This window comes from Sorghum bicolor, chromosome 10 (assembly GCF_000003195.3).
Source record: "Sorghum bicolor cultivar BTx623 chromosome 10, Sorghum_bicolor_NCBIv3, whole genome shotgun sequence".
Taxonomy (NCBI): domain Eukaryota; kingdom Viridiplantae; phylum Streptophyta; class Magnoliopsida; order Poales; family Poaceae; genus Sorghum; species Sorghum bicolor.
Genome location: NC_012879.2, coordinates 17,510,068 through 17,524,396, shown reverse-complemented (window position 1 = coordinate 17,524,396; position 14,329 = coordinate 17,510,068). Strand labels below are relative to the sequence as shown.

The 14,329-nt window shown below is 41.9% G+C and overlaps 1 protein-coding gene across 1 annotated transcript; it reads left to right on the top strand.

Moving 5' to 3' along the window:
- LOC8072850 (protein-tyrosine-phosphatase IBR5) lies at positions 7,940 to 13,321 on the top strand. The gene is made up of 5 exons (XM_002438260.2): positions 7,940 to 8,448; positions 11,661 to 11,760; positions 11,864 to 11,921; positions 12,019 to 12,125; positions 12,681 to 13,321. Exons 1-5 carry the CDS (start codon positions 8,209 to 8,211, stop codon positions 12,995 to 12,997), a joined length of 822 nt encoding a protein of 273 aa, XP_002438305.1. The 5' UTR covers positions 7,940 to 8,208; the 3' UTR covers positions 12,998 to 13,321.

The following is a 14,329-nucleotide window of genomic DNA, read 5'->3' as shown; positions in this document are numbered from 1 at the left end:
ATTATCAATCATAACTATATCAAATATAGAACTAGAGCAAACTAAGAGCATAATAAATAGAGACATAATGCAATTAGAATAAAGTAGTAGAGAAAGATATGAAATAATACCAATCTTTATTAACGAAGATCCGAATCCAGAGCGCTAGGCTCTACTTCTCTAATTCTATCTAATCAATCCTCTAAACTTGAAGGATTAGGGAGTAGCTAATTCTAATTCTCTGTGGGAGAGAAGATCTAAAACCCTAACTTTGATGGCTACCTCTGATAATGATTTCTCCTCCCTCCCCCTGGGGTGGAGAGGCCTTGATTATATAGTCCCCTCAAGTGAATTTGGGCCGTCGGATCAAATCGACATTGATCGCACGGTTTTCCTTGATCCTTTAGGTCAGTGGAGCATAATCCAGGAAGTTGGACGTGATTGGCCCCGAGGCCAGGGCGGGCGCCCAAGGGGGGAGGGTGGGCGCCCTACCCCCGAGCCCGTCCGGTCTCCCGTTCGTTCCCGTGGCTTCTGGACTCTTCTAGATTAAGGAAAATTGCACGACACGTAATTATCTCGTTGTAAACATGACATGTGGGCCTTCTCTCCATATTTTCTGATAACCTCCTGCAGAAATAGACAAACACCAAAGCTCGTGGAATTCTGTCAGATAAAACCCTAATTAGATGTTTGGTGCATATTGATCCTTTTCCATGTTTAGTTGATGATTAAATTTAGTACTTATGGACCGTCAACACATCCTTCACCCACTACTGCCTGCGATACTCCGTGATGCCTTCCCAGTCATCATGGTCCTTTTGGGCTTGCTCAAGGAGTCTAGCTTGCTTGCGAAACTTGCGAGCACACTTTTTAGCCTTCTCCTACATCTCCTAGGCTTGATGAAGAGCCCTCATTACCTAAACATAGGTGCCCTCCTGCTGACAAAGCAGCTTGAGCACTACCATCATAGCACTCATAGCAGGGCTGAAGCTTTCAGCTCACTCACCACGACCTCGAACGAGCGCACAACCTTCAGCCTGCTTCCACTCTGCTGCTGCTAGGTCAGCATGAGGAATGGAGGCCGCTGGCCCTCCTATCAGCTCATCACCAAACCTCTGACACATATTGAGCAGAATCGCCTGAGCCGCAACTTGAGCCACTTCCCAAGAGTTCTGCCCATCCGCATTGTAGTTCTAGCCTAACCATGTGGGCTTGTCCTCATGTGGAGGAACAACTCTATGCACAGTGAACGAACGCAAGCCTCCCTGCATGTCTATCTCCCATCAAGAGTACCGAGGTGGCTCCGAGTACCCCACTGACTGCAACACTCTCCACAACAGAGTAGGAGTACCGAACTCACTCAGAATGGTGTCGCTTGGGAGAGGTGATGCGAGCCCATCCATCTGTGGCAAGGAATAACTATTGGTAAGAGAAGATTATTTAAGAGATGCTTATTAATTAAAAGGGACGATAATTGTAAGGGAAGAAGTAGACAAAATGTGTGTATCAATGTAGAATGATGCATGCACGTTCCGTACATCCTCACATACTTAGAAAATTTACAAATCTAACAGATATACGGTGGTTTACATTCGTTCCTCGATATGTTAACTAACGATTTATACGGTGCGTTGTTAGAGTACCGGCACAAAACTTCATTGTAGCCCAACAATTTCCAATATATCACTCAAGAAAGCAAGAAGCTAAGTGCACACTGATTACACATACCCTGCATGTGCAAGCAATGACACCACATCTACCCTAAAATTAATTACTCCCCAATTAAGTTTCTTTTGTGGTTCTATGGTTAAGACATGCAACAACTCCAAAAACCACCATGAACACTCCCCTAAACCACCGTTTGGATGATCATGCTCTCACAGCTCCCACAAACTTGAGCATAGGTGCGACATTGCATAATTTAAATCTAGCAACATATATGGCTAATTCATATATGAAGGCTACCTCTACCATTTGACCACAGGGTAGCATAGTACGGTCATCACACATCCATACCTTAGCAGTGTTGTAGATGCATAAATAAAAACCCCCAAGTCAGTACTTAAATAGCCACCTAAAGTCCTTATATGGGCAAGGTGGATTTGATCACGGGCACACTTTAAGTATAGTTTTCACAATTTTTCTTTGAAAATTCTTTTATTTTAAATACACAAACGAAGTATTTAGTGTTGATCCCATATAATCCTAGTAGTCAACCGAAATCTCAAAGGATTTTAAACCAACTGAGCAACATACCAAGATCATAATGAGTCAACACAATACATCAATTGTTACATCATTTCACACAAGTCTACCGAAGCAACATACATCGGAGTTCACTTAAGTTATTACAAACCAAGTTCGAAGTAGTGGAAGTAACATAGTTTTGAAACCAGCATCACAAGTTTACATGTTATAGCTAGGGTACGATCGCATCCACCAAAAGCAAGTCAGGTACGAAGACTGAGAGAACTGTGCCCAATGGTTTAGTCATCATCCCAGCAAGGTGAAGACAAGTCTTGCAGCAACCATCATAAAAGGTATCATCTGTAACAAGGGGGAATAAACCCTCAGTACAAGGTTGTACTCAGCTAGACTTACCCGTCGAACCAAAATAATAACACCAAGGGCTATGCAAAGGCTACGTTATATAAGTGGAGCTAGTTAGACATATTTTGCATAAAAAGCTTAAGTATGGATAACTAAACCTTTCTTATTAGCCTCAAGTTAATTATCATTAACCTATCAACTATATTAGTACCTGTACTAAGGCAATCACTTGATTAATATCAAACAATAATAACTATATCAGGTTCCATCAGTTATCTCATCATCATCATCATCATCATCATCATCATCATCATCATTGAACCCTTAAGTATTTAGTGAATACTATGTTTGACGCTGCTCTGTCAAGTTCTCACTATCAGGGAGAGACAGTAATTTGAATCGATTCCTATCCAGCTGGAGGGTTATTCCTAGCACTCACCCATGCTCCCCCGTCGGAGAGCAAGCGGGTCACCTTTGGTACGACTCAGGAATTGTGGCTCCGTCTCCTGGTTGTTCTCCTAATTTTCTGGGTTCACCCGCTCGATCTCGTACGTCGTCCCACCTTCCAATGCACCTATTGCATGTACGTGCATCGAGTAAGGGATGTATACATACAAGGAAAGTGATGGATGCTTAACATGGATATCTACCAATGGAAACCTCATTGGACACTCATTTACGGAGTATGGTCCACAACATACTCACACAAGAGCACCACAAGACCTAACAAAGATACAAACAAGTCACACAACCAAACTACACCTTTTAACGCTACACAGCAGCTCAGAGAACAGGCCATAACTGGAGATACACAGATAAAAAAGATATGATCTAAGACATTCTAGAAAGCTTATAACATTACCTACATTTCATCTTTAGACACCTCAGCATAAAACATAGATTAAGCAAGTTGTTGACGGTCAATAACGTCAACTTTTATTAGAACTTTAAACCTAAAGGAGAACATAAAAACACACTAGTCTAGGGTTTAAACTAACAATTTCCACAAGTTTTGCATATTCTATATTTTCCAGGGTCTATTTCCAGAAAAGCTGAAAAGAGGGATTCAAGTGCAAAATAAACACGAAACTTATCCGCCACGAAAAAGATCACGAACAGGACGTGGGAAGACTCTAGAAGACACCGGAAGAAACCGTGGGCCAGAGTGGGGCCGGTTGGCCCCACCATGGCGCAGGCCGGCGCCCCCTGTTAGGGTTTCGGCCCCCCTTCTGGAAGCTTCCTCCACCACCTCCGAGGAGTCATCTTGGCCCTTGGTTAAGTCAGTTTGATCCTACGGCGCACGTCGATCCCACAAGGCTATAAATAAAAGGGCAGAGCCCCCTCCCTGAGGCATCAAGTCATTTGGAGATCCATCCATCAAGAGCCTTCTCTAGTTCATCTAAGCCTCTCTAGTTCATAGTTTTAGCCTAGTTAGATTAGAAGTAGAAGAGTTCTAGTTCTTCAACGGGATCCGGAGCCCCTGGCATCTGTCTGGAGCGCGGAGTTCGGTATAGCTCTAGTACTTTTCTCTTATTGTATTCAATATTATGATTCAGGCAACATTGTTCTTAATCTCTTATATATTCTTAATTGTAATAGTCATTGTCTACTTTGATTATATGTCTAGGATAGTTGGTTTGATCTTATTGAATTCATGTAATTGCTCGTATAGCGTTTACCCAATCAATTGGTGGGTAGATGGTAGACAATATGTAGACATGATGTCTAGATATTTTGTTTATCTACGAGGGCACCTTGACGTGCCGGGTCGTGTGGTAGTCCACGCAGGTGACAGCTGCGTTGGTTCCTCTATAGTCCACCCTCCGTACGTAGGACTAGCTTGGGCGCGGTCGCGAAGGAGGTGACAGTTGCGTCTTAAAACCCTCATTAGTTGATGCCTCTTTACATGTGATTATGATATAGGGTTGACTTAACAATAATTGCTAGATGTAATTGCACTAATTAGAGTTATTCATTGACGTAGTTACAAAATTACCTTAGTATTTCTTCCTGAGTTTATTCATTGGCTAGCTATTACTTTGACTAGAAGAGCTCTGATATTTATCTATTTATGATGATTGATCATTATTTATCCTATATCTTTTATCAAGTGACTTATCCCTGTTATGAGTAGGATTGTAGCTAGGGTTTATCGTTTACATCAATAGTATCATATAGACCTTCCCTGTGGATAAGATATTTAAACCCCCCAGGTAAAATGTGACATTGGTACGATATCTGTGCGCTTACGGATAATCTTACTTAAATCTTATTTAAAAGAGTGCAGTTAATTTATACCAATAAGTATTTTTGGCGCCGTTGTCGGGGAAGGTAGCTAGGCAATTAAGGAACATTGATAAACTTATACTCAATTATGTGATCGAGATAACCATTAACCCCTACTCAAGAAGGATTACCCTTGTTTGTCTACTTTTATATCTTATGCAGTGTAATAAACGACCGGTTTACGACCTTCCAGAATGCCCTCACAAAATAAGAAGAAACATAACAAATCCTATGTTGGAGAAAGAGGTCGACGTCACAGGACTTTAATTCATATCTCAAGTGACGGGAACAAAGATGTTGCATCACTCACAAATTTCAGAATGTGAGTCATGGTAAGTATGATCAAATAAAGATGATAAAGTCTTGCTCATGGACTTTAACAATTGTGGGTAGTTATCTTTTACATTCCACTGCATGTTTACATTAATCCATATATTCACACTATTTAGTTTAAAATTCCTCAGCCATAACTTGTCTCATTTCATATATTCATCTCACATGCATTATATATATAAAAAACTCACCATGATCATGCTCTTTTATCTCTATCTGAATAAATCTCTATAATGCTTTCATGTCACCTTTGTTTGCTATAGTATATGTTTAGGTTTGGAGTAGTTTCATTTATCTCTTAAAAAAAGCATGGCACCTAGTTTAGGAGTGATGATCTTGCTCTCAAAGGCTTTTAATTAGACGTGGTTAAAATGCCTTCTTTAATCAAATTAGACGTGGTGTCTAAGTTGATTTTTGAGCCGATAGTATGCTGTAGTAGATATTGGAATATTTTGTCAGACTAACCCCTACAAGAAAATTTTGAATTAAATCTGGGAAAGTCAAGAGTTAAGTTCACACCGGGAATGAATCAAGACAGATGATAACTTTACACAAAAAAGTCCAACTTGTGAGTAGTAATATTTATCCATTTATCTTTTGTTACAAGTTATCTCTCTTTTACATTCTAGCAAAGTAGTGTAATTAACTTTAGTTGCTAGTTTTGTCTTGTGTAGCTTAGTTCACTAGTGTAGCTTGTAGTGACCTAGCTTTTGTGTGCTTAGTAATCTAATTAATTATAATTATTGGGTAGGTGGCTTGCAACCCCTTGTAGAGCTAGAGCAAAATTGCATTATGTCTTTTGTTGTACTAATCTTTGCTCTAGTGCTTTGTAAAATTTTTAAATAAGTTATTCACCTCTCCTCTAACTATAGGACCTTTCACGCTTCGCGCCAGGGTAGGTGCAGGATGTGAGAGGGATGAGTGATGGCCGATGAGTTTGATCCCGGTGATCTGGTTCGTTGGATGCTAGAAGTAGAGACTAGACTGATGGAGGTTTTTTTATCTTACAAAAACAACCTCAGTATAAGACGATCGACATGTTTTTGATGTACTCTTAATTTTTTAAAGGTTGTTTTATGTTTTATTGTTCATTTTTTGTATTAGGTTTTTTTTATACATATCAGATACATAGACACTTTTTTGAGTGTGTTTTATATAAAAAAGAAAATCAATAAACAGCCAAAAATTACTCCTACATCCCATTCTCTCCATGTGAAGCCGTTGAATTCGTCCAGTAGAAACAGGGTTCACGTGGCCCCAAATTTTGCTGGCCATCGGATCTCCCGTCGAATGGCTACCGTTGCCTGTGAACTAGACTCGGGTCTCGTTTAGTTCGGAGAATTTTTTGGTTTTTTAGAACTGTAGCATTTTTTTTTATTTGACAAACATTGTTCAACTATAGAGTAACTAGACTTAAAAGATTCATCTCGTGATTTACAGGTAAACTGTGCAATTAGTTTTTATTTTTATCTGTATTTAGTGTTTTATGTATGTGCCGCAAGATTTAATGTGACAAAAAATCTTGAAAAATTTTTGGTTTTTTTGTTTGAACAAAACAAGGCCTCGGCACACAAACGCAAAACCGCGCCCCGCTACCCCGCACGCCAGCTCCACGGGCCCAGGGCCCAGGGGTCCTATCTACTTCGAGTGTGTTTGGTTCCCTGCATAACCCTCTAACCAGGCTTCCACAGTACAGGATGCGCCTGTTTGGTTTCCTAGTCAGCCTCCTAGCCAGGCTTACGCAAGCCCAATTTGTACCGTTTTCCTGGCTTTCTGGGAACGCCCGATTTGGCCGTCTCCACGGAGCCAGGCTTGCGCCAGGCTCGAGCGTGAGTCCGCTCACCCCCCTCATTCGCGAATCTCCTCCTCCTCCGGTCGTCTCCTGCTTCCCTCTGTCGGTCATGAGTGCGCTCCTACTCCGGTCGTCTCCCCCGCTCCCCGCCATCGCCGATGTGGGCGCGAGCCGCAACAACGAGGTGGAGCGCGGTGGAAGCGGAAGAGTGCTCCACGGGCGGCGCGCCATGGCTCCTCGTCCGCCGCGCCACTAGCATCGACAGCCTCGCCCCACCAACAGCCTCATCCGCGGCGTTGGGCTTCATCGCCAAGGTCAGCATCGCCATCGCGCTTGGCCTCTCCTTCACCATCATCTGGACCTCAGTCTCCCCAACTTCCTCCTCCCAGCAGATCTCTACCAAGCGCTCCTCCTTTGCAGCCGAAGTTGCCGCACCGCCAACTGCCTTCCACAATCGCACCGCCGCCGCCGGCGGCGGTGGGCACGCTCACCGGAAGCCCCGCTCCATCCCGCACAGCCACAAGAAGCGCCACCCTGCTCCGTCTGGATCCCATTCCCTTCCCCACCGCTCCAATGCCACCGCCTCGCTGGATGCCGCCGTTGTGAAGCCGCCGCAGCTGGAATTGGAAGACGCGCCATGGCTCCTCGTCCACCGCGCCAGAGGGGCGAGCACCACAAGGACGTGGATAGGGTGCTCGGCGAGGAGGACAGCAGTGAGGTTCATGCCCACCGGCTGTTCGACACAATACCTCAAAAGCGGTGAACTCACCCTCCCAAAGAAAAGGTGACTCTATACAAAGCAAGTCATCCAACCAAACAAACATGTCTATAGCCGGGCTAACACAATGCAAACAACCAAACAACTATGAATTGGCTTAGTTAGAGCAGGCTAAGACTAGCCTGTCTTAGTTTTGCTAGAGCCAAACACACCCTTCGTGTAATCATGCTCATCCCCTGCCAATGATTCGGATTTCTCTACGGACTCCGTGCTTTGACCCGTCTCTTTGCGGTTGCGTCTGCGTGCGTCACGTCTTCCTCGTCCCGTCACTCCACCGCCGTCCCCGTGGGCGCCCGCCCCAACCGATCCGATCCGTCTCAGCTTCCATTAAAAAAATCTCTCCCTCCCCCTTCCTATTCAGGAAAAAGGAGAAGGAACCACCTCGATCGATCTTCCTTCCATTTACTCCTCCGTGCGTGAGAGCTCCCGATTCGATCGACGGCGTTTGGCAATCTCCTTTTGATTCGATCGGCGGCGGAGGCGGAGAGAGATGAGGAAGCGTGAGCGAGAGAACCCGTGCGGGATCTGCGGGCACTACCACAAGTACGAGGAGGGGGAGGTGTGCGGCGTCTGCGGGCACCGCCCACCTGCAGCGTCGCCAGCGGGGGCGAGGCAGCAGGACTCGGCGTTCCCGTCCGAGATCCTCAAGGAGTTCCTCTTCCTCGGCAGCTACGACAACGCCTCCCGCTCGGAGCTCCTCAAGACCATCGGCGTCTCGCACATCCTCAATGTATGCTTATCCACACCGTACCTTACCATTACCTGCATGGATGGGTAGCTCTTTTTTCTTTTCCTTTAATGCACTCGTGCTTGATCCGGTGAGGATTGATTAGTGCTAGGGTTTGAGGCTGAGTTGAATTGAAGCTAGCCCTTGTTCGTTGCTTGATTTGGTAAGCAAATCAATGAAGGGAGTTAATTAGTATCTGGTTTCTTGTGAATGGGTATGTTTAAACTAGTAAGCTGCCATCTGAATGTCCAGTGGGTTGGGGATATGGAAATAAAATGGAATGGAGGGATTTCATGGTACGATTGGATGAGACAAAAATGGTGGATTGCATGAGCAGAAAATGATTCTATTGGAAAATAGCAAACATTGTGACAGTGATGGTATGGGCTGCATTTTTGTGATACTACTTACTGGGTTGTCATCCCCTTTTTTTTTGTACTGATAGTTAAGGCTGATGTTATGAAATATGTAGAACTGAAATGCAAGCGTCAGAAACATTTAATTTTTGGATGGATGCCTGGATGACTTGGTACATCTTGTGTTGCTTGAGATTGTGAGTCTTTGCATTTGAGCTTTTCAAGCATTTATGGAACTAACATTGTCCTTGGGGAACTGTTCTATCCTTCTTTTTTACATGTTCCTCTTTTACTGGTTTCCCACTGCAGGGAATATTCAGGTATGGCCATATTGGTGCGGCAGTGATGCCTCTGAATCACTTTCATAGTTTCATTCTGTGTACATGCTTGTTTGAAGAATCACTATTCAAGCCATAGAAAAGTTCGAGATGACCCTAATTAGTAGAAGTCGAAGCATAGTGGAAGTTACATTGGATGGCCAACTGGCTGCTCCTGGTAGAGCATCTGCTGTGCTTTATCGATGGAGGTTAACATATTTTTAGTAGTTATAATGTGAAGCTGATTACCACAACCTAGATAATGAATCTTAATTATGTCACCATATTCGGATGTTGGCTCAGTTAGTGATCCTTTTCTTCTTTGATGACTTTGATTGCAATCAAGCTTTGATTGCAGTGCACGAAGCCTAAGCTGGTGTTATACTGCAAATCTGCTATGCATCCATTTCATCTACTTCAGTAATGTTGCACTTTAAATTCTCAACTTCATTTCACTATTTGCATATTTATCCCATCACAGGTGCAAACCATGTATACATTTCAGTATTGTCTACAGTAATATCTAAACTAAAGAAGAGTTTATTAAAAAATTGGTGGGTCAACAACAATTTTGGTTACAGACCGACTTAGATCATTTATTTGTGAATATCTCTTGTTGAATGAAAATGGCATTCAATCTGCTAAGTTTGAACAAAATAAAAGAAACTACAAATCAAAATAACCCCCAAGACATTCTAGCCTTACTATTTATGTGGTAAAGCAAACTTTGTTGTTGAACCAAATCTTACAGCTGGGTATCAGGTCCCTTTCAAAATTATATCCAAACATGGGAAGAAGCAATTGGAAGATGGCATACTAGAAGCTATCCTTTCTGCCTATGATTGCAACTATTCATCCTCTATAATAGGTCACTGAGTAGCATTAACATGCATGAAGCAATAGAGAAGTGGCCTAACTTAGGCCCTGTTTGGATCCACCCAACTAAAATTTAGCTGGGTTGAAACAGCTAAACTCAGCTAAACTTTAGCTGGTCTTTTAGCTGGGCTGTGGGCTGTTTGGATCTCTAGCAGCTAAATTTATCCATCCAAACTGGCCTTTATTCTGTCAAAGTACCTAGGAAAAATTTTGGTGGAAACCACCTTGGTGGTGGAATCATGAAAGCCTCATCGTGAAAGGCTCTAAAAAAGCATACTTAAAAGTTTTTTTTTTTTTAAAAAAACTTGGGTCATCCACAGATGGGAGTGTCCCAGAAGTTAGGATGCAAAACCATTTTAGAAAAATTCACAGACAAAGTGATTAATTTCAGGTGCATGTGCACTAGAGGACAAAATTCCTAGTGCATATGCACCTGTAATCTGTCATTTTCTGATTTTTCCAAAACAAGTTTGCATCCCAACTTGTGCAGCATGTCTCATCTATGGGTGCACTGTGGCTGTACCAAATTTTGACTTTGAAATGACCTAAATTATTCCATTGATCATACTCCCTCCCTCTCAAAAAGACCGTAGTTATAGGGTTTAATTTTTTTCTCAAAAAGACCGTCGTTTTGGAGATCATCATTTCATTTGGGACCCACTCAAAGCCGATCTGATCCTGGTCATGGAAGTTTCTCGGAGGCAGACACCGCACGGCGGCACGGGTAAAAAAGAAAAATCAACCCCAGCTTAACCCAGGTGACCTCTCGTCCACTCAAATTTGTTGTCTGCTCCAGTAAAAAAAAACGAAAAAAAATCAACGTGGGGTGCATTTTAAAATGAGTGTGGTGTGCTGCTACTGCAATGATTACCTTTTACAACTGTCAGTGTATCAGTAATCCTTTTACAGGGGTAAAATTGTAATTTCTCATCAACCTTAATTTGCGTGTCCAGTCCTAAAACAACGGTCTTTTTGAGACGGAGGGAGTACTTGATATCATTCACCAATTGATGGTTCTGATGGCCTGTTACTGAAGTGCCTGGAAAATATTCAGTGGAACTGTGAAAACCCCTTAAAAAACATACTTACAAGTTTAAAAATAAAATGAAGCTTGGCACATCCAAAGTGCATCCATAGATGCTACATGTCACAGAAGTTAGGATGCCACTATGAATATGCCAAATTTTGAATATTTGAAAACTTCTAAGTATGTTTTAGACTTTTAGGGGGTTTTCATGATTCTACTGGGTAATTTCTGTCAAATATTTTCACAAACGCACCTCTCTACTCAATGTTACATGCATCTAGAGTCAAAAGGTATATTTGGATGTAAGCTGATCTTCTGGCAGGGAGCTTGCTGTTGCAAGTTACAGTGACAACTGGGTAAACAGTAACCAGATAACTAATTTGTCAATAGACCAATCTGGGAGGAAGTAGATAGCTTTGTATTAAGAAGAAAATAGGATCCCAAATTGCCTTGACGAGGAATTAATCTGGTTGGTCTGGGCATACCGTGCACAACCACATCCTCAACCAACTTGAGCTTCGTAGGTTGCCAATATCAGAGTTTACTGATGCCTTATTGTCTAGACATTTCATATGAAACTTTACAGCATGCTTGTTCTTGTCTGAATGTGAAGTGGCATTGATGTCCCTTTACTTGCAGACTGTACCTTTATGCCAAAACCTTTACCGGAATTCATTCACTTATCACTGCCTTCAAGAGGACAAGACTCTGCAGTTTGATGATGCAAACCAGTTTCTAGGTACGCACACTATTCTATTTTCCTCTGTACCTGTTGATTGTGGGTTAACCATTTCCCTGGTAAGTTCATTCTACTCCTAATTAAATGTTCCTTTGAACTTCAGAGCAATGTGAGAGGGAGAAAGCACGCGTCCTAGTCCATTGCATGTCAGGGAAAAGTAGGTGTGTATGGTACATATATATATTTTTCTGTCTGGGAGCTATAACCTTTCATATTACTGTCACTGATTTGACTAATGTTATCAAAACACTTTATCAGATCGGCAGCTTTTGTAGTAGCCTTCTTGATGAAGTCGAGGGGTTGGAGATTGACACAATCCTTTCAGTGGGTGAAAGAGCGGAGACCACAAGTGCAACTGTCTGATGGTAACTTTATGAATTGCACATACCTTTTCTGTCATTTTTGTTCTAGGATACCTTGAAGAAAAATAGGAAGATTGGTGCTCAAGTAGGCTCTTATTACAAAAATAGTTATCCTTAGCTACATGAGCGCATGAATTATACAATAAGATTGGGCCACCCCTTAACATACACACAAGTATGCATATCGAAGTGAAATGATACATCATCATTTGTTGCAACACTTAATTTATTGTAGTGACTTGATCTCATGTTAATTCTGTTTCTGCACTGGGTGACAACTGACATGTGGGTGTTAGGGAAAAAACTGACATGTGGAACCCAGCCCTGATTGAAAATGTCAATATATGGTACCACACAAAGTAAGGTGAAATTAGTTCATATTTATTTAGTTTGGTAATGTATAGCTAGTAATCCTTACGACTTCTTGAGTCTACTAGCTACTGATGAAAGCATGGATAGCTAATACAAGTTCTCACACTTAAATCTGGACCTTGTAACCACACAAATAATAGTGCATTTATCAAGTGCTAACATTAGTGATGAACTTGCTTTCTGCAGCAGCACAGCAGCAGCTGATTGATTATGAAATGAAGCTTTTTGGTTCTAATAATGTCAGCATACCAGCTCAACCTTTTGCTCCAGTGGATTCGTTCCCTTCTCTTGGATTTGGTTTTCCAAAACCAGCAGGCGACATCCAAGTGCCTACCTTTAACCAGCAGGCTCCAGCATCTATCTTTGAGCGCGTTACCCCAAACAGCTTCCCTAGTAACTTCACATTCGGAGCTGAAAGAACTAGTGAGGCGAAACTTCCGGATAGCAACAATTTCGGTGTGATAAACTCGTCTGGGAGTGATAGCATGATGGACAGCTCCTAGGATGGTTTTGCCTTCATTGATACACAAATGAAATGACTCAGTTGCAAATTTAGTCAGGTTTCTCGGGATGTTTTTGATTTCTGAGAAAGAAATGCATTTTTGTAATAGGATGTCGCAATATTTGGCAGTATTATTACAATTGCTGCTGTGCATTTTAACAATTATGAGTGTGCTTTTTTATGGAACTTTTCTAGTGTAATTTACGATAACAAATTACGCTGGAAAGTTTGAATAAAAAGTTGCACACGTGCTTGTTAAGATGTACAGATTTGTGGGCTCAGAAAGTGTAACTCAATATCCATACCAAGTTGTTGTCATCATCAATAGGAGATTCAGAGTACATATTATTGCAGCATAAAGTAAGAAAACATTTTTGAAACAATATACAGTAAGAAAGCTCAATGGCTGCAAACTTACCCCATATAGCTGAAAATAAATACAATGGCTCATATTTGGTGATTGTTGATACAACTTGAAGGCCTTGCAGAGTTGCTATGCTTTCTATGAATTTTCTTTTTCTTAAAAAATATTCCTTATATGTATCGAGCTGCTTAGATTTCTTTTGTCCTTCCTGAGTTTTCACAAGAAAAAAAAAAATGCATGGTGGCAATGTGAAAGGATGACTTCGCACATGCTTTACGGTTTGGGTAATGCACTAATGCGTCGGGTGTTGCTGCACCCATACTTGGGAAGCCAATTTTAAGCTTCTTGAGGGCCTCTTGTATTGTACCCATACTTTTTTTTTGAGAATTATTGTATTTTCCGCTTCTTGAGGGCCTCTGGTGTTCTCTTTGAAATTTATTGTTTGTTCGGGGCTTCGGGCCCAAAACAATGCAAATCCAAAAACTTGGGAATATTGCATGCATTCACTTCTACATTTTCGTGGAGATAAAAGAAAGTATCACTTGCAATTACAGCCTCTTGATTCACTTTTTTGTGTATTTGTATAAGAGTGATCTGTTCTGTTGCAATTACAGCCTCTTAATAGTGGATACAGAGTTTACGCGAACTCGCATTCTACTTGTAAAATATATTGATTTTTTTATGCTGTATAGAAACAAATCTTAATAACTGCATTGGTCTGCATGTGCAAGATTTTTCGTTGGATGGGTCGGTTGGCAAGAACCAAAGCCACTCACAAAATTTGCCCACCCGCCACACCAGTCATCTTTCTCATGTTCAGTGAGGCTTGACCCAGTTGCATGAGACTCATCGCCTGACATACTCGATCGTGCACTTCTCCTAGAGCCATTCAAGCGCCTTCGCTACCTCTAGAACATCGTCACCTACTCACCTGCATTGCTTAATCCCACATAGACACATAAATGAGGT